Here is a 26413-nt window from a genome sequence, read left to right on the forward strand (position 1 = left end):
TTAAAACACATGAACATATTTAGTCAGCACAATGTGTTTAGGTTTCAAACACTGCACGTTGGGGTGGTTTTGTTTTGACACTGTAGGGTGCAAATCTGTATTTGCAAATTTCCCAGAATGCATTTCCAGTGAATGTGAGAGATGCCCGTCCATTACTGTGTTTGTTAGTGACAGAGACATGGTTGTTGCATTCAATGACTTCTATTCCTGAAGCCTAAGTGCTGGGAAAAATGAGAATGAGGCCCCTTCCATGTCTTTTTCAGTCTGAGAGTTAACATAAATTAAATCAACGACAACATCACGTGATTGAAAAGATATCCTGAATCAAATGTCCTGTTCAGTTGTGCTGAAATATAGGTAAGGTGACAGGTGTTCTCCTGGCTGGAAACTGATTTATAGGTGTTCTCCTGGCTGGAAACTGATTTATAGGTGTTCTCCTGGTTGGAAACTGATTTATAGGTGTTCTCCTGGTTGGAAACTGATTTATAGGTGTTCTCCTGGTTGGAAACTGATTTATAGGTGTTCTCCTGTTTGGAAACTTATTTATAGGTGTTCTCCTGGTTGGAAACTGATTTATAGGTGTTCTCCTGGTTGGAAACTGATTTATAGGTGTTCTCCTGGTTGGAAACTGATTTATAGGTGTTCTCCTGGTTGGAAACTGATTTATGGGTGTTCTCCTGGTTGGAAACTGATTTATAGGTGTTCTCCTGGTTGGAAACTGATTTATAGGTGTTCTCCTGGTTGGAAACTGTCACCCTTTCTCTCCATGATGTCACCCCTGATGTCACCTGTGTTGTCAACCCCTGATGTCACCCCTGATGTCACCCTCTCTGTTCCCTTTAACTTCTCCTCCTCCCTACCTCCCCCGTTCCCTACTCCTCTATCCTGGTCGTGGTGGTGTCCAGGCTGGAGTGCTGGAGGGGTACATGATCACAGTTAGGGGGGCCTATGGGTGGGGGTTTGTAGTGTAGACCTCCAGGAGGGTCTGTGGGTTGGGGCCCATGGAGGTCTGGATTGACCCCTCTGGTCCCTTTCCCATTGGCCCCGTTGGCTCCCGGGTGTCTGGTCAGTGTGGTTTTACTGGCGTAGAGAGAGTCCTTTTCCTGACAGAGAGTCTAGAAGATAGAAGACACACTAAACAATCAGTACGGAAAAAAATAAAAAACAATGTGCTGGTGCGCACAAATTGTAGAAAGGTGTGGAGAGAGTTGGTTTAACTTCTTACATCTACACGTTCCGCTAGCGGAACGTCTGCTCCAATATCCAATGATGGGCGGGGCGCGAAATTCAAACTCCTCTAAATCCGAAAACTTACACTTTTCAAACATATGACTATGTTACAGCTATTTAAAGACAAGACTCTCCTTTATCTAACCAAACTGTCCGATTTCAAAAAGGCTTTACAGCGAAAGCAAAACATTAGATTATGTCAGCAGAGTACCCAGCCAGGAATAATCACACAGCCATTTTTCAAGCTAGCATATCATGTCACATAAACCCAAACCATATCTAAATGCAGCACTAACCTTTGATGATCTTCATCAGATGACACACCTAGGACATTGTGTTATACAATACATGCATGTCTGTTCAATCAAGTTCATATTTATATCAAAAACCAGCTTTTTACATTAGCATGTGACGTTCAGAACTAGCATTCCCACCGAACACTTCCAGTGATTTTACTAAATTACTCACGATAAACGTTCACAAAAAGCATAACAATTATTTTAAGAATTATAGATACAGAACTCCTCTATGCACTCGATATGTCCGATTTTAAAATAGCTTTTCGGATGAAGCACATTTTGCAATAATGTAAGTACATAGCCCGGCGTTACAGGGCTAGCTATTTAGACACCCACCCAGTGTAGCCTTCACCAAAATCACATTTCCTATAAGAAAAATGTTCTTACCTTGCTTGTTCTTCATCAGAATACACTGCCAGGACTTCTACTTCAATAACAAATGTAGGTTTGGTCCCAAATAATCCATCGTTATATCCAAACAGCGACGTTTTGTTCGTGCGTTCTAGACACTATCCCAACGCTAAATCTCGGCCACGAGCATGACGCAAAATATGACAAAAAATTTCGAAATATTCCATTACCGTACTTCGAAGCATGTCAACCGCTGTTTAAAACCAATATTTATGCAATTTATCTCGTAGAGAAGCGATAATATTCCGACCGGGAATCTGCCTGTCTGTAAACTGAGGAAAAAACCAAAAGCCGGGGGCGGGGCGTGTCACGCGCCTAAGGCTTAGTCCATTGACTGACCACTCAGCATTTGCTCTCGTGTGCTTCAGCCAGGGCTTTGAATGACATCATTCCTGTTTTTCCCGGGCTGTGAGACTCCATTGTTGACGTGAGAATTGTCACGTAAGAGCAGAGATCCTTTGTAAACGACAGAGATAATAAAGAAGGGCAAGAAATGTTCAGACAGGGTACTTCCTGAACAGAAGCATCTCAGGTTTTTGCCTGCCATAGGAGTTCTGTTATACTCACAGACACCATTCAAACAGTTTCAGAAACTTTGGAGTGTTTTCTCTCCAAAGCTAATAATTATATGCATATTCCAGTTTCTGGGCAGGACTAATAATCAGATTAAATCGGGTACGTTTTTTATCCAGCCGTGAAATTACTGCCCCCTAGATGTAACAGGATAAGGTGTGGAGAGTTGGTGTAAGGTGGAGAGAGTTGGTACAAGGTGTGGAGAATTGGTATAAGGTGGAGAGAGTTGGTATAAGGTGGAGAGAGTTGGTATAAGGTGGAGAGAGTTGGTATAAGGTGTGGAGAGAGTTGGTATAACGTGGAGAGAGAGTTGGTATAAGGTGGGGAGAGAGTTGGTATAAAGTGGAGAGAGAGTTGGTGTAAGGTGGAGAGTTGGTATAAGGCGTGGAGAGAGTTGGTTTAAGGTGGGGATAGAGTTGGTATAAGGTGTGGAGAGTTGATATAAGGTGTGGAGAGAGTTGGTATAAGGTGGGGAGAGAGTTGGTATAAGGTGTGGAGAGAGTTGGTGTAAGGTGGAGAGAGTTGGTGTAAGGTGTGGAGAGAGTTGGTGTAAGGTGGAGAGAGTTGGTGTAAGGTGGAGAGAGTTGGTGTAAGGTGGAGAGAGTTGGTATAAGGTGTGGAGAGAGTTGGTATAAGGTGGAGAGAGTTGGTGTAAGGTGTGGAGAGTTGGTATAAGGTGTGGAGAGTTAATATAAGGTATGGAGAGAGTTGGTATAAAGTGGAGAGAGAGTTGGTATAAGGTGGAGAGTTGGCATAAGGTGTGGAGAGTTGATATAAGGTGTGGAGAGAGTTGGTGTAAGGTGTGGAGAGAGTTGGTATAAGGTGTGGAGAGTTGATATAAGGTATGGAGAGAGTTGGTATAAGGTGGAGAGTTGGTATAAGGTGGGGAGTGAGTTGGTATAAGGTGTGGAGATTTGGTATAAGGTGTGGAGAGAGTTGGTGTAAGGTGTGGAGAGTTGGTGTAAGGTGTGGAGAGTTGGTATAAGGTGTGGAGAGTTGATATAAGGTATGGAGAGAGTTGGTATAAGGTGGAGAGTTGGTATAAGGTGGGGAGTGAGTTGGTATAAGGTGTGGAGATTTGGTATAAGGTGTGGAGAGAGTTGGTATAAGGTGTGGAGAGAGTTGGTATAAGGTGGATAGAGTTGGTATACGGTGTGGAGAGAGTTGGTATAAGGTGGGGAGAGTTGGTGTAAGGTGGAGAGTTAGTATAAGGTGTGGAGATTTCGTATAAGGTGTGGAGAGAGTTGGTATAAGGTGGGGAGAGAGTTGGTATAAGGTGGGGAGAGAGTTGGTATAAGGTGGAGAGAGAGTTGGTGTAAGGTGGAGAGAGTTGATACAAGGTGGAGAGAGTTGGTATAAGGTGTGGAGAGAGTTGGTATAAGGTGGAGAGTTGGTGTAAGGTGGAGAGAGTTGGTATAAGGTGTGGAGAGAGTTGGTATAAGGTGGAGAGTTGGTGTAAGGTGGAGAGAGTTGGTACAAGGTGGAGAGAGTTGGTACAAGGTGGAGAGAGTTGGTATAAGGTGGGGAGAGAGTTGGTATAAGGTGGAAAGAGTTGGTATAAGTTGGAGAGAGTTGGTATAAGGTGGAGAGAGTTGGTATAAGGTGGAGAGAGTTGGTATAAGGTGGAGAGAGTTGATACAAGGTGGAGAGAGTTGGTATAAGATGTGGAGAGAGTTGGTATAAGGTGGAGAGAGTTGGTATAAGGTGTGGAGAGAGTTGGTATAAGGTGGGGAGTTGGTATAAGGTGGGGAGAGTTGGTATAAGGTGGAGAGAGTTGGTATAAGGTGGAGAGTTGGTATAAGGTGGGGAGAGTTGGTATAAGGTGGAGAGAGTTGGTATAAGGTGTGGAGAGAGTTGGTATAAGGTGGAGAGAGTTGGTATACGGTGTGGAGAGAGTTGGTATACGGTGTGGAGAGAGTTGGTATAAGGTGTGGAGAGTTGGTATAAGGTGGAGAGAGTTGGTATCAGGTGTGGAGAGAGTTGGTATAAGGTGGAGAGAGTTGGTATAAGGTGTGGAGAGAGTTGGTATAAGGTGGAGAGAGTTGGTATAAAGTGGAGAGAGTTGGTATAAGGTGGAGAGAGTCGGTATAAGGTGGGGAGAGAGTTGGTATAAGGTGGAGAGAGAGTTGGTATAAGGTGTGGAGAGAGTTGGTATAAGGGGGAGAGAGTTGGTATAAAGTGGAGAGAGTTGGTATAAGGTGGAGAGAGTTGGTATAAGGTGTGGAGAGTTGGTATAAGGTGGAGAGAGTCGGTATCAGGTGTGGAGAGAGAGTTGGTATAAGGTGATCTTTGAACAAAGGGTAGTCTATGGACTGGAAGAAAAACAAAGCAGTTGATGGACACCACTCCGTATGGTGAATGCACCAATTTGTAAGTCGCTCTGGATAAGAGCGTCTGCTAAATGACGTAAATGTAAATGTAAACGGAACAAGTAGAATAATGGGATGCACAGGTGGATTCACTTTTCTCATCAAGTCACCCACTGTTAATGTTTCTCCATCTTTCGTTTCCTGTGTGGTGTCCTTTACTCCTTATGCTTCCAAGGCAGCCTGTATGTGAGAGAGTTTATGGAACTATATACAAATACAGGTGCTGTACTTCTACAACCAGACAAAGTCAATCAGATCAGGCTGTACTTCTACAACCAGACAAAGTCAATCAGATCAGGCTGTGCTGAGAGAGGTACCAGACAAAGTCAATCAGATCAGGCTGTGTTGAGAGAGGTACCAGACAAAGTCAATCAGATCAGGCTGTGTTGAGAGAGGTACCAGACAAAGTCAATCACATCAGGCTGTGTTGAGAGAGGTACCAGACAAAGTCAATCACATCAGACTGTGTTGAGAAAGGTACCAGACAAAGTCAATCACATCAGGCTGTGTTGAGAGAGGTACCAGACAAAGTCAATCAGAGCAGACTGTGTGGAGAGAGGTACCAGACAAAGTCAATCAGATCAGGCTGTGTTGAGAGAGGTACCAGACAAAGTCAATCAGAGCAGACTGTGTGGAGAGAGGTACCAGACAAAGTCAATCAGAGCAGACTGTGTGGAGAGAGGTACCAGACAAAGTCAATCAGATCAGATCAGGCTGTGTTGAGAGAGGTACCAGACAAAGAGACAGACATAAAACAGGGTGGTAAACAGGATAGGTTGGGGATAGGTTGGGGAGGAAACGGGAAGGGTGTGTGTGTGTGTGTGTGTGTGTGTGTGTGTGTGTGTGTGTGTGTACTGCCACTTACCCAGTCAGTTAGCATGAGCTCTGTTTTGTCCTCCGGTTTCAGATCCCAGGTTGTCTTGGCATGCAATCTCCTGTGTTTACAACCATAGATCAGCCTCCTGTGTTTACAACCAACTATCAGTCTCCTGTGTTTACAACCAACTATCAGTCTCCTGTGTTTACAACCATAGATCAGTCTCCTGTGTTTACAACCAAATATCAGTCTCCTGTGTTTACAACCATAGATCAGTCTCCTGTGTTTACAACCAAATATCAGTCTCCTGTGTTTACAACCAACTATCAGTCTCCTGTGTTTACAACCATAGATCAGTCTCCTGTGTTTACAACCAACTATCAGTCTCCTGTGTTTACAACCATAGATCAGTCTCCTGTGTTTACAACCATAGATCAGTCTCCTGTGTTTACAACCAAATATCAGTCTCCTGTGTTTACAACCATAGATCAGTCTCCTGTGTTTACAACCAAATATCAGTCTCCTGTGTTTACAACCAACTATCAGTCTCCTGTGTTTACAACCATAGATCAGTCTCCTGTGTTTACAACCATAGATCAGTCTCCTGTGTTTACAACCATAGATCAGTCTCCTGTGTTTACAACCATAGATCAGTCTCCTGTGTTTACAACCAAATATCAGTCTCCTGCGTTTACAACCAAATATCAGTCTCCTGCGTTTACAACCATAGATCAGTCTCCTGTGTTTACAAACAAATATCATTAATGTCTGGATAACCACAAAACCACAAAAACAACTTACAAAACCATCTGAAATACTGACTCATGTTGGACAGATGTCCGCCAAATACTGAACAGGATAATGTTATGTACAGTGTTAATATTTAGCAGCATGGTATGAGGGATGTATGACTGACCTGACAATGACACATGTTATGACGCAGAGCAACAACATCCCAGCAGCACCTGCCACAGCACCAACCAACAGAGACAGCATCTGGTAACCTATGGTCAGAAGGATGAGACATGAAAGAGACCGGGAGAACAGCTCTCTCACTTGTTTCTGTCTGTTCCTCTTCAGCTCTTTCCCCTGTCCCCATCTCTCTCCCTCGTTACCTGTCCAGGTGTGTCTTACCTGTTGATGTGGAACTGTCTAATCTATCCTTCCTCAGAGGTTTCTGTTCCTCTTCGCCTCACACCTGTCCAGGTGTGTCTGACCTGTTGATGTGGAACTGTCTAATCTATCCTTCCTCAGAGGTTTCTGTTCCTCTTCGCCTCACACCTGTCCAGGTGTGTCTTACCTGTTGATGTGGAACTGTCTAACCTATCCTTCCTCAGAGGTTTCTGTTCCTCTTCGCCTCACACCTGTCCAGGTGTGTCTTACCTGTTGATGTGGAACTGTCTAATCTATCCTTCCTCAGAGGTTTCTGTTCCTCTTCGCCTCACACCTGTCCAGGTGTGTCTTACCTGTTGATGTGGAACTGTCTAATCTATCCTTCCTCAGAGGTTTCTGTTCCTCTTCGCCTCACACCTGTCCAGGTGTGTCTGACCTGTTGATGTGGAACTGTCTAATCTATCCTTCCTCAGAGGTTTCTGTTCCTCTTCTGCTCTTACCTGTGAAGCTGTTTCTTATATTTCGAGGTGTGTCTTACCTTTGGAGATGTGTCTTACCTGTGAAGGTGTGTCTTATATTTGGAGGTTTGTCTTACTTGTGAAGGTGTGTCTTAGTTATGGAAGTGTGTCGTACCTGTGAAGCTGTGTCTTACCTGTGAAGGTGTGTCTTACCTGTGGAGGTGTGTCTTACCTCTGGAGGTGTGTCTTACCTGTGAAGGTGTGTCTTTCCTTTGGAGGTGTGTCTTATATTTGGAGGTGTGTCTTATATTTGAAGGTGCGTCTTACTTGTGAAGGTGCGTCTTACCTATGGAGGTGTGTCTTACTTGTGAAGGTGTGTCTTACTTGTGGAGGTGTGTCTTACTTGTGGAGGTGTGTCTTACTTGTGAAGGTGTGTCTTACTTGTGGAGGTGTGTCTTACTTGTGAAGGTGTGTCTTACTTGTGGAGGTGTGTCTTACTTGTGAAGGTGTGTCTTACTTGTGGAGAGGTGTCTTACTTGTGGAGGTGTGTCTTACTTGTAGAGGTGTGTCTTACTTGTGGAGGTGTGTCTTACTTGTGAAGGTGTGTCTTACTTGTAGAGGTGACACAAAGCTGCAGACTGGCAGAGCCCTTAGAGTTGGAGCTGAGGCAGAGTGGAGTGGGCATGTCTTCTTGTGATTGACGGATGGTCAGAGTACTCCTGAGGCCAATTCTGCCCAGAGGCTCCTCCCTGATGGCCGTGGCTGTGGAATGATTGACACGTCGGCCAGACAGACGCCACTGCACCAAGGGGGCGGGGTTAGCGTGGCTGTCACAGGTACAGCTGACCTGAGATCCGGAGCGAAGGCAGTGAGGGGAGGATGAGATCTGAGGAGCAACTAGAAAGAAGAAACAGAAGAACAAGGAGAGGAAATAAAATGTTCTCATTGTATTCGATTCTGACCTTCATCTTTATTTTAGTGTATTTTTCGAAACTTTGATAAATCAAACTGTTTAATTCATTGCCATCGAGACTTGTTTTATGAACAAGGTTTCAAATGTTTGATTGAGTAGAAAAAACAGTAACCTACAGTATGGTTACACCTAGGGTTACACCTGGGGTTACACCTGGGGTTACATCTAGGGTTACACCTAGGGTTACACCTGGGGTTACACCTGGGGTTACACCTGGGGTTACATCTAGGGTTACACCTGGGGTTACACCTGGGGTTACACATGGGGTTACACCTAGGGTTACACCTGGGGTTACACGGGTTACACCTAGGGTTACACCTGGGGTTACATCTGGGGTTACATCTAGGGTTACACCTGGGGTTACACCTGGGGTTACATCTAGGGTTACACCTGGGGTTACATCTAGGGTTACACCTGGGGTTACACCTGGGGTTACACATGGGGTTACACCTGGGGTTACATCTAGGGTTACACCTGGGGTTACACCTGGGGTTACACCTGGGGTTACATCTAGGGTTACACCTGGGGTTACACCTGGGGTTACACCTAGGGTTCACCTGGGGTTACATCTAGGGTTACATCTAGGATTACATCTGGAGTTACACCTGGGGTTACATCTAGGGTTACACCTGGGGTTAAACGGGTTACATCTAGTGTTACACCTGGGGTTACACGGGTTACATCTAGGGTTACATCTAGGGTTACACCTAGGGTTCACCTGGGGTTACATCTAGGGTTACACCTGGGGTTACACCTGGGGTTACATGGGTTACATCTAGGGTTACACCTAGGGTTACATCTAGGGTTACACCTGGGGTTACACCTGGGGTAACATCTAGGGTTACATCTAGGGTTACACCTAGGGTTACATCTAGGGTTACACCTGGGGTTACACCTGGGGTTACACCTAGGGTAACATCTGTGGTTACATCTAGGGTTACACCTAGGGTTACACCTGGGGTTACATCTAGGGTTGCACCTGGGGTTACACCTGGGGTTACATCTAGGGTTACACCTGGGGTTACACCTGGGGTTACATCTAGGGTTACACCTGGGGTTACACCTGGGGTTACATCGAGGGTTACAACAATGTGATAACTTTCCCAAAATCTACCAACCAGGGTTAAAAAAAACAACTGGTAATTTTGGGAGAGTTATGGAATTTTGCAACCTTCCTTACACTCTATTGATGCGTTTGTAGATGCTGACTGGTCCTCTCCATGATGATTCTGGGCTTTACAGTAGTATTCTCTTCCGTCAATAACATTGATTGTGGCCTGGATTAGTTTTTGTCCAGAGGCCACGTAGTCCTCCGTACCCCCTCTCACTGAATACCAGCGGTAACTGGTCACTGGTGGGTTGGCATCACTGCTGCAGGTCAGAGTCACTGAACTGTCCTCAGAATCAGAGGGACTCACAGATACTGACGTGTTCCTAGGAGGATCTGGAGGGAAAGGACATAATTACATCAGCTCAACAATTACTACTACAACTACTATAACTACTACTACTACTACAACTACTATAACTACCATAACTACTATAACTACCATAACTACTACTACAACTACTATAACTACCACAACTACTACAACTACTACAACTACTACTACAACTACTACAACTACTATAACTACTACAAGTATTATAACTACCATAACTACTACATCTACTACAACTACTATAACTACTACAACTACTATAAGTATTATAACTACTACTACTACTACTACAACAACTATAACTACTACAACTACTATAAGTATTATAACTACTATAACTACTCCAACTACTATAAGTATTATAACTACTACTACAACTACTATAACTACTACAACTACTATAAGTATTATAACTACTACTACAACTACTATAACTACTACTACTACTATAACTACTATTACTACTATAACTATTACAACTACTACAACTACAACTACTACAACTACTACAACTACTACAACTACTGCAACTACTACAACTACTACAACTACTACTACTACTACTACTACTACTATAACTACTATAACTATTATGACTACTATAACTACTATAACTACTACAACTACTATAACTATTATGACTACTATAACTATCACTACTACTATAACTACTATAACTATCACTACTACTATAACTACTATAACTATTATGCCTATGACTACTATAACTACTATAACTACTATAACTACTATAACTACTATAACTACTACAACTACTATAACTACTACTACTACAATAACTACTACATCTACTATAACTATTTTAAGTACTACTACTACTATAACTACTATAACTACTACTACTATAACTACTATAACTACTACATCTACTATAACTATTACAACTACTACTACTATAACTACTATAACTACTATAACTATTATGACAATTATAACTACTATAACTATTATGACTACTATAACTACTACTATAACTACTACATCTACTATAACTATTATAACTACTACTACTACTATACCTACAATAACTACTACATCTACTATAACTACTACATCTACTATAACTATTATAACTACTACTACATCTACTATAACTATTATAACTACTACTACATCTACTATAACTACTATAACTACCACTACTACTATAACTACTACATCTACTATAACTATTATAACTACTACATCTACTATAACTATTATAACTACTACTACATCTACTATAACTATTATAACTACTACTACTACTAGTAATATAACTACTACATCTACTATAACTATTATAACTACTACTACTACTAGTACTATAACTACTACATCTACTATAACTATAATAACTACTCCTACTCGTACTATAACTACTACTACTACTTCAACTACTACAACTACTACAACTACTACTGCTACTACTACTACTACTACAACTACTACAACAACTACAACTACTACTACTACTACTACTACCACTACTACTACTACTACTACAACTACTACAACTACTATAACTACTATGACTACTATAACTATTATGACTACTATAACTACTACAACTACTATAACTACTACTACTACTACAACTACTATAACTACTATAACTATTATGACTACTATAACTACTACTACTATAACTACTATAAATATTATGACTACTATAACTATAACTACTACTACTATAACTATTATAACTATTATGACTACTATAACTATTACTACTAATACTACTACATCTACTATAACTATTAATACTACTACTACTATAACTACTATAACTATTATGACTATTATAACTACTATAACTAATACTACTACATCTACTATAACTATTAATACTACTACTACTATAACTACTATAACTATTATGACTATTATAACTACTATAACTATTATGCCTCCTATAACTATCACTACTACCATAACTACTATAACTACTACATCTACTATAACTATTATAACTATTATAACTACTACTACTAATATAACTACTACATCTACTATAACTATTATAAGTACTACTACTACTATAACTACTACTACTGCTACTATAACTTCTACATCTACTATAACTAGTATAACTACTACAACTACTACAACTACTACTGCTACTACTACTACAACAACTACTACTACTACAACTACTATAACTACTATGCCTACTATAACTACTATAACTATTATGACTACTATAACTACTACAACTACTATAACTACTACTACAACTACTACAACTACTATAACTACTACAACTACTATAACTATTATGACTACTATAACTACTACAACTACTATAACTATTATGACTACTATAACTACTACTACTATAACTACTATAAATATTATGACTACTATAACTATAACTACTACTACTATAACTATTATAACTATTATGACTACTATAACTATTACTACTAATACTACTACAACTATTGTGACTACTATAACTACTACTACTACTATAACTATTATGACTACTATAACTATCACTACTACTATAACTACTATAACTACTACTACTACTATAACTATTATGACTACTATAACTATCACTACTACTATAACTACTATAACTATTCCAACTCCTACTACTACTATACCTACTATAACTATTACTACTACTATAACTACTATAACTAGTATAACTACTACTACAATAACTACAATAACTACTACATCTACTATAACTATTATAACTACTACATCTACTATAACTATTATAACTACTACTACTATAACTACTATAACTTTTATGACTATTATAACTACTATAACTATTATGCCTACTATAACTATCACTACTACTATAACTACTATAACTATTACAACTACTATAACTACTATAACTACTATAACTACTACATCTACTATAACTATTACAACTCCTACTACTACTATAACTACTATAACTACTAAATCTACTATAACTATTACAACTCCTACTACTACTATAACTACTATAACTACTACATCTACTATAACTATTATGACTACTATAACTACTATAACTACTATAACTACTATAACTACTACATCTACTATAACTATTATAACTATTATAACTACTACTACTACTATAACTACTACATCTACTATAACTATTATAAGTACTACTACTACTATAACTACTATAACTACTATAACTACTACATCTACTATAACTATTATAACTATTATAACTACTACTACTACTATAACTACTACATCTACTATAACTATTATAAGTACTACTACTACTATAACTACTATAACTACTATAACTGTTATGACTATTATAAATACTATAACTATTATCACTACTATAACTATTACTACTACTATAACTACTATAACTACTATAAATATTATGACTACTATAACTACTATAACTACTACAACTACTATAACTATTATGACTACTATAACTATCACTACTACTATAACTACTATAACTATCACTACTACTATAACTACTATAACTACTATAACTATCACTACTACTATAACTACTATAACTATTATGCCTATGACTACTATAACTACTATAACTACTATAACTACTATAACTACTATATCTACTACAACTACTATAACTACTACTACTACAATAACTACTACATCTACTATAACTATTTTAAGTACTACTACTACTATAACTACTATAACTACTACTACTATAACTACTATAACTACTACATCTACTATAACTATTACAACTACTACTACTATAACTACTATAGCTACTATAACTATTATGACAATTATAACTACTATAACTATTATGACTACTATAACTACTACTATAACTTTTATGACTATTATAACTACTATAACTATTATGCCTACTATAACTATCACTACTACTATAACTACTATAACTACTATAACTACTACATCTACTATAACTATTACAACTCCTACTACTACTATAACTACTATAACTACTACATCTACTATAACTATTATGACTACTATAACTACTATAACTACTATAACTACTATAACTACTACATCTACTATAACTATTATAACTATTATAACTACTACTACTACTATAACTACTACATCTACTATAACTATTATAAGTACTACTACTACTATAACTACTATAACTACTATAACTACTACATCTACTATAACTATTATAACTATTATAGCTACTACTACTACTATAACTACTACATCTACTATAACTATTATAAGTACTACTACTACTATAACTACTACTACTGCTACTATAACTTCTACATCTACTATAACTAGTATAACTACTACTACTACTACTATAACTACTATAACTACTATAACTGTTATGACTATTATAAATACTATAACTATTATGAGTACTATAACTATTACTACTACTATAACTACTATAACTACTACTACTATAACTATTATGACTACTATAAATATTATGACTACTATAACTACTATAACTATTACAACTACTATAACTATTACTACTACTATAAATATTACAACACCTACAACTACTATAACTACAACTATAACTACTATAACTATTATGACTACTATAACTACTACTACTACTACTACTACTACTACTACTACTATAACTACTATAACTATTATGACTACTATAAATGCTGCTATAACTATTAGTGCTACTATAAATACTATAACTATTATAACTACTACTACTACTATAACTACTATAACTACTACAAATACTATAACTATTATACATATTATGACTACTTTAACTACTATAACTACTATAACTACTATAACTACTATAACTACTATGACTACTATAACTATTATACCTATTATGACTACTATAACTACTATGACTACTATAACTACTATAACTACTATAACTATTATGACTATTATGCATACTATGACTACTACTACTACTACTACAACTATAACTATTATGACTACTATAACTACTATAACTACTATAACTACTGTAACTACTATAACTATTATACATACTATGACTACTATAACTACTATAACTACTGTAACTACTATAACTATTATACATACTATGACTACTAGAACTACTATAACAACTTTGACTACAAATATTAATACTATGTCTACTGTGACTAACACCATTACAACAGACCTTTCTGGATTACTAGCGTGTGTTTATCAGATTGTGTCTATAATCAGTGATTCCCAGACTGTTGTGCCATGACCCATCAAGGGCCATTTAAATGTTGATCCATCGGATAATGGAAGCAATGTGGATGACAAGATCTAGAATTTAAAGGGGGTGACCCTCCGAAATACTCCATTGTTTGGTAAACATTACCACTGTCTTGCATCAACAAAATGTCCCCGTCCCATTTGGGGGGCACATTACATGACGTTTATGATATTAAAACGTACACTGAATGTCGAGCTGGAGCTTTGTTGAGTTGTTCGATCCGTGTTGATTTTTAGCTACGCAGAAGTACTGTGTATTACCATTGACGTTAGCTACTGTGTACTTCTGTTCGGATCCTAATACACTCCGTGTTTCACTCTTGTCCACTGAATACCAGTTATAGCTGGTCACTGGTGGGTTGGCATCACTAATGCAGGTCAGAGTCACTGAATTGCCCTTCAACAATGGACCATAAGGATTCACTGATACTGACGTGCTTCTCGGAGGATCTGGAGAGAGAGATTGGTATCTGCATTAATTAAGAAGAAGAAGAAGAACAAGAGCAACAAGAACAAGAACAAGATCAACAATACAACAACAGCATTGTTGAATAACTGCCAAAAAATCTTTGGCGATGGTTGAATTGGTCTTGTAGCTACAGTATACATACACTGTATAACCACTTCTATCAGCGTTGAGTTCTGTCGTCCATGGTCGTTTCTGCCCTCACAGTAAAACTGGTGGACTTCTGCAGACACACTGGTCTCTAGCCTCTTCCCAACCCCAAGCCGTACCACCTGGTCTCCCTTCACACTGTACCAGGTGAAGTTGCTTACTGGTGGGTTGCCATTGCTGCTGCAGGCCAGATTCACCATCGTACCATGAAACACCGGTCCAGATGGGGTGACTGACACAGACATGGTTTTAGGACCATCTGGAGGGAAATAGACAATACACGTGTTATACTGTATGTGTGACTGTTAGGAGAATTTCGTTCTCAATGTTCTCAAACTGAACTTCAATTAAACTACTCAGTCAGCAACCCAGAGTTTGTAAGATTCTGGTTGAATGAAAAAGAGTCCCAGCTTACTATAGTCACAATGTTTATTCACGAGGGCTCTGAATATCATACAATGCACATAGCCTTTTATACCTCACACATTTGGTCATACCATATGTCATACCCTTTATAAATCCCCCTCCTCTTCTTTAACACTGTCAATGCGTACTTACCAGTCCTCTCCATCACATACATTGCTTATCATATCCTACAACATGTTTCCTAATCTTCTAACGGTTTCTCCCCTCCCTGGGTGGGGAGACCTCTTTCCTGTTATCAGTTTCACACAGGTCACAAGTTGTCTGCAACAAGTTCCTTTTTTCCTATGCACCCACTGTCTTGCCTATATTGCTGAATAGTGTCTAGTCTCAGCTTGTCCTACACACACACACCTTATATAATTATAGCCATGTAATTCTGATACATTTAACATAAACATATAGTATCTGGGTGGAATCCTTTAGTCATTATCTTTACCATAGAAATTACTCTATCAGTGACCCAAGGCTTCATTAGCCTCCTGAGCTAAAGCCTTTAACACATGTATTATATAGGCTTACGTATCTTTACGGACTGTAACCCACAGATCTCAACGACTCCAGACGACGTTAGCCTACCGAGCTAAAGCCTTGTTGATATTTATAATGTAAATGACATTTAGCAGGCACTTTTAGCCAAAGCAACTTACAGTCATGCGTGCATACATTTTACATATGGGTGGCCCCTGGGTAATTGAACCAGCAACCCTGGCGAAGGGAGTGCTCTGCTCTACCAACTGAGATACAGAGGACCACAGACAAGCTTACTCATCATGGAACTGTACTCTGGTTCCTTGAACAACATCCACTACACTTACACAACACAGGTACTTTAGTGATCGTTGAATTATGTGTTCCACACATATTCTTTGCTTCACAGTAGAAGTGGGTATTGTCCGCCCAGATTTTGGTCCTCAGGACCGGGCCATAGCCTGTAGATGTGGTGTCACCCGCTCTCACTGAGTACCAGCGGTAGCTGGTCACTGGTGGGTTGGCATCACTGCTGCAGGTCAGAATCACTGAACTGCCCTCTAACACTTCGCCAGAGGGAATCACTGATACTGACGTGTTCCTAGGAAGATCTGGAGGGAAAACAAACATAAAGATAATAATCATGTCGACAAATCAATAGAACCAATTAGTGTCAACGTAACAGCAACAAACAACAACAAAAAAACAGTTTGAGCTGACAGATCTTTTTTGTTTTTAATTAAGAATACACTCCAATAAAAAGGTCAGGGGTCAGAGGTCATACAATGCAGTGCCTTCAGAAAGTTGTCCACCTTTTGTTGTTGTTGTTGTTACAGCCTGAATTGAAAGTGAATTAAATTGAGGTGCTGTGTCCCTGGCCTACCCACGATACCCCAGAATGTCCCTGGCCTATCCACGATACCCCAGAATGTCACTGGCCTACCCACGATACCCCAGAATGTCACTGGCCTACCCACGATACCCCAGAATGTCACTGGCCTACCCACGATACCCCAGAATGTCACTGGCCTACCCACGATACCCCAGAATGTCCCTGGCCTACCCACGATACCCCAGAATGTCACTGGCCTACCCACGATACCCCAGAATGTCACTGGCCTACCCACGATACCCCAGAATGTCACTGGCCTACCCACGATACCCCAGAATGTCACTGGCCTACCCACGATACCCCAGAATGTCACTGGCCTACCCACGATACCCCAGAATGTCACTGGCCTACCCACGATACCCCAGAATGTCACTGGCCTACCCACGATACCCCAGAATGTCACTGGCCTACCCACGATACCCCAGAATGTCACTGGCCTACCCACGATACCCCAGAATGTCACTGGCCTACCCACGATACCCCAGAATGTCACTGGCCTACCCACGATACCCCAGAATGTCACTGGCCTACCCACGATACCCCAGAATGTCACTGGCCTACCCACGATACCCCAGAATGTCACTGGCCTACCCACGATACCCCAGAATGTCACTGGTCTACCCACGATACCCCAGAATGTCACTGGGCTACCCACGATACCCCAGAATATCACTGGCCTACCCACGATACCCCAGAATGTCCCTGGCCTACCCACGATACCCCAGAATGTCACTGGCCTACCCACGATACCCCAGAATGTCACTGGTCTACCCACGATACCCCAGAATGTCACTGGTCTACCCACGATACCCCAGAATGTCACTGGGCTACCCACGATACCCCAGAATATCACTGGCCTACCCACGATACCCCAGAATGTCCCTGGCCTACCCACGATACCCCAGAATGTCACTGGCCTACCCACAATACCCCAGAATGTCACTGGCCTACCTACGATACCCCAGAATGTCACTGGCCTACCCACGATACCCCAGAATGTCACTGGCCTACCCACGATACCCCAGAATGTCCCTGGCCTACCCACGATACCCCAGAATGTCACTGGCCTACCCACGATACCCCAGAATGTCACTGGCCTACCCACGATACCCCAGAATGTCACTGGCCTACCCACGATACCCCAGAATGTCACTGGCCTACCCACGATACCCCAGAATGTCACTGGCCTACCCACGATACCCCAGAATGTCACTGGCCTACCCACGATACCCCAGAATGTCACTGGCCTACCCACGATACCCCAGAATGTCACTGGCCTACCCACGATACCCCAGAATGTCACTGGCCTACCCACGATACCCCAGAATGTCACTGGCCTACCCACGATACCCCAGAATGTCACTGGCCTACCCACGATACCCCAGAATGTCCCTGGCCTACCCACGATACCCCAGAATGTCCCTGGTCTACCCACGATACCCCAGAATGTCACTGTGGAAGTATACTCTTTTGGATATTTTTTTAAATAAAATGTATTACAAATGAAAAGCTGAAATGTCTTTAGTCGTTAATGATTCAAACCCTTTGTTATGGCATCCCTACATAAGTTCAGTAGTGAAAATGTGCTTAAAACTCCGTGTGGAAATTATAGTGTTTAATAACATGATTTTTAAATGACTACCCCGATCTCTGTATCCCACACATACAATTATCTGTAAGGTCCCTCAGTCGAGCAGTGAATTTCAAACACAGATTCAACCACAAAGACCAGGGAGGTTTTCCCAATGCGTCGTAAACAAGGGCACCTATTGGCCGATGGGTAAAAATTTGAGAAAAAAAAAAAGCAGACATTGAATATCCCTTTGAGGAAACCGCTCAGGGATTTCACAATGAGGCCAAAAGTGACTTTAAAACAGTTAAGGAGTTTAACGGCTGTGATTGGAGAAAACTGAGGATGGATCACCAACATTGTAGTTACTCCACAATACTAAGCTAAATGTCAGAGTGAAAAGAAGGAAGTCCCTAAGCGGTTTCCTTCCTCTCCTGCGACCTAGTTAGGAAGGACGCCTGTATTTTTGTAGAGACTGGGTGTATTGATACACCATCCAAAGTGTAATGAATCATTTCACCATGCTCAAAGGGAGTGTGAGGTAGTCATTTAAACATCATGTTAAACACTATTATTGTAAACAAAGTGAGTCCATGCAAATTGTTATGTGAATTGTTAAGCAAATATGAATATTCCTCTTGAATTTATTTAGGCTTGCCATAACACAGAGGTTGAATACTTAATAACTTTTTTTATTTAATCTATAAAAATGTATAAAACCATCATTCCACTCTGACATTATGGGGTATTATGTGTAGGCATGTTCCAAATCATCTACATTTAATCCACATCAAATTCAGGCTGTAACACAACAAACCGTGTAAAAAAAAATAATAATCAAGGTCCCGTGTGGCTCGCTTGGTAGAGCATGGCACTTGCAATGCCAGGGTTGTGGTTTCGATTCCCATGGGGGACCAGTATGAAAAATGTATGCACTCACTACTGTAAGGCGCTCTGGATAAGAGCGTCTGCTAAATGACTAAAATGAAATGTAAAAATGTAAAGGGGTGTGAATACTTCCTGAATGCACTGGACATAGGGGAAAAACCAGGTGCTCAACCTTCACTTAATCACTTAAAATAATACAACACTTCCAGTAACAGTTGGCACAACACTTCCAGGAACAGTTGGCACAACACTTCCAGGAACAGTTGGCACAACACTTCCAGGAACAGTTGGCACAACACTTCCAGGAACAGTTGGCACAACACTTCCAGGAACAGTTGGCACAACACTTCCAGGAACAGTTGGCACAACACTTCCAGTAACAGTTGGCACAACACTTCCAGGAACAGTTGGCACAACACTTCCAGGAACAGTTGGCACAACACTTCCAGGAACAGTTGGCACAACACTTCCAGGAACAGTTGGCACAACACTTCCAGGAACAGTTGGCACAACACTTCCAGGAACAGTTGGCACAACACTTCCAGGAACAGTTGGCACAACACTTCCAGGAACAGTTGGCACAACACTTCCAGGAACAGTTGGCACAACACTTCCAGGAACAGTTGGCACAACACTTCCAGGAACAGTTAGCACAACACTTCCAGGAACAGTTGGCACAACACTTCCAGGAACAGTTAGCACAACACTTCCAGGAACAGTTGGCACAACACTTCCAGGAACAGTTAGCACAACACTTCCAGGAACAGTTGGCACAACACTTCCAGGAACAGTTAGCACAACACTTCCAGTAACAGTTGGCACAAATGCAACATATTTTAGACCGTGCGTAACACCGCCCGAACAAGGAGAGGAACCGATTTCGGCAGAAGTTGTGACACCCTGCCCCCCCCCCCCCAAATATGCTAATAAACCTCCCGCCAGCACATTGCCCCACCCACATTTCAAGGTGCAGTAGTGATTGTGTCTTACATTGAATATATTGGGTAGATTATGTTCCATTATACTACATCGTTACCCATAAAGACACTGACCATTAGCATGTGAGTTACCTAACAACCATAAGCGCATCTAAAGTATCGTATATGTACAGTGCATTCGGAAAGTAGTCAGACCCCTTCGATTCTTTTTCAACAATTTTGCTACGTTACAGCCTTATTCTAAAATGTATTAAAAACATTTCGTTTTTTTCCCTCATCAATAAGGCCACCAAGGCCTTTCTCTCCCCCGATTGCTCAGTTTGGCCAGGCGGCCAGCTCTAGGAAGAGTCTTGGCGGTTCCAAACTTCTTCCATTTAAGAATGATGGAGGCCACTGTGTTCTTGGGGACCTTCAATGCTGCAGAAATGTTTTGGTACCCTTCCCCAGATCTGTGCCTCGACACAATCCTGTCTCAGAGCACTACGGACAATTCCTTCGACCTCATGGCTTGGTTTTTGCTCTGAGATGTACTGTCAACTGTGGGACACTATAGAGACAGGTGTGTGCCTTACCAAATCAAAGAACCCAATGGATCTATCAGCGTAATGAAGAACCCTCTGGATCTATCAGGGTAATGAAGAACCCTCTGGTTCTATCAGGGTAATGAAGAACCCTCTGGTTCTATCAGTGTAATGAAGAACCCTCTGGTTCTATCAGGGTAATGAAGAACCCTCTGGTTCTATCAGTGTAATGAAGAACCCTCTGGTTCTATCAGGGTAATGAAGAACCCTCTGGTTCTATCAGTGTAATGAAGAACCCTCTGGATCTATCAGTGTAATGAAGAACCCTCTGGTTCTATCAGTAATGAAGAACCCTCTGGTTCTATCAGTAATGAAGAACCCTCTGGTTCTATCAGCGTAATGAAGAACCCTCTGGTTCTATCAGGGTAATGAAGAACCCTCTGGTTCTATCAGTAATGAAGAACCCTCTGGTTCTATCAGTGTAATGAAGAACCCTCTGGTTCTATTAGTGTAATGAAGAACCCTCTGGATCTATCAGTGTAATGAAGAACCCTCTGGTTCTATCAGTAATGAAGAACCCTCTGGTTCTATCAGTAATGAAGAACCCTCTGGTTCTATCAGTAATGAAGAACCCTCTGGTTCTATCAGTGTAATGAAGAACCCTCTGGTTCTATCAGGGTAATGAAGAACCCTCTGGTTCTATCAGTGTAACGAAGAACCCTCTGGATCTATCAGTGTAATCAAGAACCCTCTGGTTCTATCAGTAATGAAGAACCCTCTGGTTCTATCAGGGTAATGAAGAACCCTCTGGTTCTATCAGTAATGAAGAACCCTCTGGTTCTATCAGTGTAACGAAGAACCCTCTGGATCTATCAGGGTAATGAAGAACCCTCTGGTTCTATCAGGGTAATGAAGAACCCTCTGGTTCTATCAGGGTAATGAAGAACCCTCTGGTTCTATCAGGGTAATGAAGAACCCTCTGGTTCTATCAGTAATGAAGAACCCTCTGGTTCTATCAGTAATGAAGAACCCTCTGGTTCTATCAGTAATGAAGAACCCTCTGGTTCTATCAGTAATGAAGAACCCTCTGGTTCTATCAGTGTAATGAAGAACCCTCTGGTTCTATCAGTAATGAAGAACCCTCTGGTTCTATCAGTGTAATGAAGAACCCTCTGGTTCTATTAGTGTAATGAAGAACCCTCTGGATCTATCAGTGTAATGAAGAACCCTCTGGTTCTATCAGTAATGAAGAACCCTCTGGTTCTATCAGTAATGAAGAACCCTCTGGTTCTATCAGTAATGAAGAACCCTCTGGTTCTATCAGTGTAATGAAGAACCCTCTGGTTCTATCAGGGTAATGAAGAACCCTCTGGTTCTATCAGTGTAACGAAGAACCCTCTGGATCTATCAGTGTAATGAAGAACCCTCTGGTTCTATCAGTAATGAAGAACCCTCTGGTTCTATCAGGGTAATGAAGAACCCTCTGGTTCTATCAGTAATGAAGAACCCTCTGGTTCTATCAGTGTAACGAAGAACCCTCTGGATCTATCAGGGTAATGAAGAACCCTCTGGTTCTATCAGGGTAATGAAGAACCCTCTGGTTCTATCAGGGTAATGAAGAACCCTCTGGTTCTATCAGTAATGAAGAACCCTCTGGTTCTATCAGTGTAACGAAGAACCCTCTGGATCTATCAGGGTAATGAAGAACCCTCTGGTTCTATCAGGGTAATGAAGAACCCTCTGGTTCTATCAGGGTAATGAAGAACCCTCTGGTTCTATCAGTGTAATGAAGAACCCTCTGGTTCTATCAGTAATGAAGAACCCTCTGGTTCTATCAGTAATGAAGAACCCTCTGGTTCTATCAGTAATGAAGAACCCTCTGGTTCTATCAGTGTAATGAAGAACCCTCTGGTTCTATCAGTAATGAAGAACCCTCTGGTTCTATCAGGGTAATGAAGAACCATCTGGTTCTATCAGCGTAATGAAGAACCCTCTGGTTCTATCAGGGTAATGAAGAACCCTCTGGTTCTATCAGTAATGAAGAACCCTCTGGTTCTATCAGTAATGAAGAACCCTCTGGTTCTATCAGTAATGAAGAACCCTCTGGATCTATCAGTGTAACGAAGAACCCTCTGGTTCTATCAGTGTAATGAAGAACCCTCTGGTTCTATCAGGGTAATGAAGAACCCTCTGGTTCTATCAGTGTAATGAAGAACCATCTGGTTCTATCAGCGTAATGAAGAACCCTCAGACCCTCAGAACCTTCAGTAATCTAGTCTTTAGCCATGCAACACCAGTGAAGTAGTCGTGACCCTCTATTTGGAATACGCTGATCTGAATACTCACTAGTGCAGTTGGTTCCTTCCACCCCAGCTTGCCACAGGGTATCTGAAACACACAGCACTTCACTATCAGGACTGGACAGCAGGGTTGGGGTCAATTCCATTTCTATTTGACCCCAACCCCTGCCGGATAGATGGCTTAAACAACAAAATCTCCTTAACAAATATATACTAACCCAACACTGCTGGATAGATAGATTGGACAACAAACTACTAAGTTAGTAAAAAGATTAACCGTTTATAATTATTAAACTGCTTCCCAATTGATTAAACCATTAACCATTGACCATTAAAATTGACATAATCTGAGGCCGTATTTATAAAGTGTCCCAGAGGAGGAATGCTCATAGTCCTGTGTGGCTCAGTTGGTAGAGCATGGTGTTTGCAACGCCAGGGTTGTGGGTTCGATTCCCACGGGGGACCAGTACGTAATGTATGCACTGTATTTAGGTAAGTCACTCTGGATAAGAGCGTCTGCTAAATTACATAAATGTAGGTTCAGGTTCCTATTGTAATCTTACCTTATTTATATTCTGATCTACAAGGCTAAACTAATCCTAGATAAGAGCAGTCCTACTCCGAATCGCTTTATGAATATGGCCCCTGAAATCTACTTGACCTGCCCACTGGTCTTGGTGATCTGACAGGATGTTTTCATTTCAAGCTAAATTCCAAGAAATTGGTTACTTTGTGACTGTAATCTGGGAGGAAACAGGGATCCATAGCAGTTTTTATGGAAATATGGGTTCAACAGAACTGAGTTAGTGGTCTCTGTTTCCAGAGCTGGGTTCAACAGAACTGAGTTAGTGGTCTCTGTTTCCAGAGCTGGGTTCAACAGAACTGAGTTAGTGGTCTCTGTTTCCAGGGCTGGATTCAACAGAACTGAGTTAGTGGTCTCTGTTTCCAGAGCTGGGTTAAACAGAACTGAGTTAGTGGTCTCTGTTTCCAGAGCTGGGTTAAACAGAACTGAGTTAGTGGTCTCTGTTTCCAGGGCTGGGTTAAACAGAACTGAGTTAGTGGTCTCTGTTTCCAGAGCTGGGTTCAACAGAACTGAGTTAGTGGTCTCTGTTTCCAGGGCTGGGTTAAACAGAACTGAGTTAGTGGTCTCTGTTTCCAGGGCTGGGTTAAACAGAACTGAGTTAGTGGTCTCTGTTTCCAGGGCTGGGTTCAACAGAACTGAGTTAGTGGTCTCTGTTTGCAGGGCTGGGTTCAACAGAACTGAGTTAGTGGTCTCTGTTTCCAGAGCTGGGTTCAACAGAACTGAGTTAGTGGTCTCTGTTTCCAGAGCTGGGTTCAACAGAACTGAGTTAGTGGTCTCTGTTTGCAGGGCTGGGTTCAACAGTTCTGAGTAAGTGGTCTCTGTTTCCAGGGCTGGGTTCAACAGAACTAAGTTAGTGGTCTCTGTTTCCATGGCTGGATTCAACAACTCAATACAATTACTGACACTGAAGGAATAAATACCACATCATAACCTAAATTAATTTACAAATTGATCATTTTTTAAATTCCTCTAAAAAATTGAAAAATTCTTCCTTCTCAAAATTGACCTGAACAATATATTAAGAAAGAAATGTAGCAAATTAAAATGAAAACCTGTCAGCAGCCAGCCCAGAAAGATTAGACTCTCTGCGCCTTTCATCTCTGCACAGGGGGAGAGACACACACACACACACACACACACACACACACACACACACACAATTATATAATCAGCAGACACTCTCACTACATAACCACGAAAAGTCACAATTAGTCATCAATGTAAAAAAAATAAAAATCAACACATCATTAAAGTTTAACTAAATGATATCATAAGATCCTAAAACATCCATACGTGTTCAACCAGTCATTGTTGTTTTTGTCACGCTGATTTATTGTAAATATACATATATATGTATATATAAATATATATTTAAATGAAATTAAATCAAATAATTATAAAAAAATCATTAAATTAACCTACCATGTAAAGTTTCCAACTCCTAGAAATGTAAAAAAAAAATACTAAATAAAACGGTTTTAAAAGCTCAATGAATATGTCCTAATGATAATTCCTCTGATACTAGGTCATTCCTCTGATGGAAATGATGGTCCTTTTCATTCTTCACCCAGACGCAGAGTGGTCCCGTCGTCAAGCACGAATAAAGACTAAACTTACATAATTAGTAACTATGAATAGCGGTGAAATAAATGACTTGAAAGGAATAGGCTAAGGGCTACATCTGCTGGTTGTTTGATACATGCAGTTATATCAACTACTAAATAGGGGGAATTCCAACCCAAGTTAAGTGCACGTCAATGGAACTTAATTCACTTTTTTTTTATACACTTTTTTCTCTACCCATATTTTGACCTTTAATTTAAGCATGACAATAGCATACAATTCACCCAAATCAGGGCCCAAATCTGATTTAGGAAATTATGTCTTTCTTACAAAATACTTTTCTACTCACTTCTCAGTAGTTGGGGCATAACGGGCTTTGCAGGCATGGTTCCCTTTGCTGAATCCGTTTAATTAAACCGCTGAAAACACTCCCACTCGCTGGCCAACAGATTGTTTCATGGAGTTTTCATTCAATAGGGTTTTCAGTACATTTATTTTAACAATCCCTTTAAAGCTGCAATGTGTAACGTTTTGGGAAACCAACCAAAATCACATAGAAATATGAGGGGGGTATATCAGTCCGCTAATACAGGACTACTAAAGGCCCTGTGCGATACCGTTGAGGAAGAAAACATTTTTTTGGTTATATATATATATATATATATATATATAGTGCCTTCGGAAAGTATTCAGACCCCTTGACTTTTTCCACATTTTGGTAGGTCACAGCCGTATTCTAAAATTGATTAAATAAATAAAACATTTATATGTATACAGTAAAAGTCAAA

General features: G+C 40.5%; 1 protein-coding gene across 4 annotated transcripts; it reads right to left on the reverse strand.

Annotated features, from left to right (window-relative positions):
- Positions 1–367: 367 nt before the first annotated feature.
- LOC115153814 (B-cell receptor CD22) lies at positions 368–26211 on the reverse strand. Of its 4 annotated transcripts, none has more exons than XM_029699412.1 (11): positions 25485–26211; positions 25115–25246; positions 23526–23567; positions 16718–16981; positions 15472–15735; positions 15044–15310; positions 9424–9687; positions 7883–8167; positions 6616–6703; positions 5748–5817; positions 368–1115 (listed from the first exon to the last, which is right to left on the reverse strand). In XM_029699412.1, exons 2-11 carry the CDS (start codon positions 25158–25160, stop codon positions 873–875), a joined length of 1833 nt encoding a protein of 610 aa, XP_029555272.1. In that variant the 5' UTR covers positions 25161–25246; positions 25485–26211; the 3' UTR covers positions 368–872. The 4 variants fall into 4 exon arrangements, with proteins under 4 accessions (XP_029555272.1, XP_029555271.1, XP_029555273.1 ...); XM_029699411.1 differs by having other exon boundaries at positions 25115–25162; positions 25485–26210; XM_029699413.1 differs by lacking the exons at positions 25115–25246; positions 25485–26211 and having other exon boundaries at positions 15122–15310; positions 23526–24405.
- Between the last annotated feature and the right edge of the window lie 202 nt (positions 26212–26413).

This window comes from Salmo trutta, chromosome 19 (genome assembly GCF_901001165.1).
Source record: "Salmo trutta chromosome 19, fSalTru1.1, whole genome shotgun sequence".
Lineage (NCBI taxonomy): Eukaryota > Metazoa > Chordata > Actinopteri > Salmoniformes > Salmonidae > Salmo > Salmo trutta.

What these genes read in the sequence shown, in the direction of transcription:
- LOC115153814 (XM_029699410.1), bottom strand. Translation starts at nt 23,625, where the DNA reads ATGGAATTGACCCCAACCCTGCTGTCCAGTCCTGATAGTGAAGTGCTG. An exon ending in GCTCCAGCTCGACATTCAGT is followed by an intron (nt 9,688 to 15,043) that starts GTACGTTTTAAT and finishes CTTTCCCTCCAG; the next exon opens with ATCCTCCTAGGAACACGTCA. An exon ending in GCTTTGTGTCACCTCTACAA is followed by an intron (nt 6,704 to 7,882) that starts GTAAGACACACC and finishes TTCTGACCATAG; the next exon opens with GTTACCAGATGCTGTCTCTG.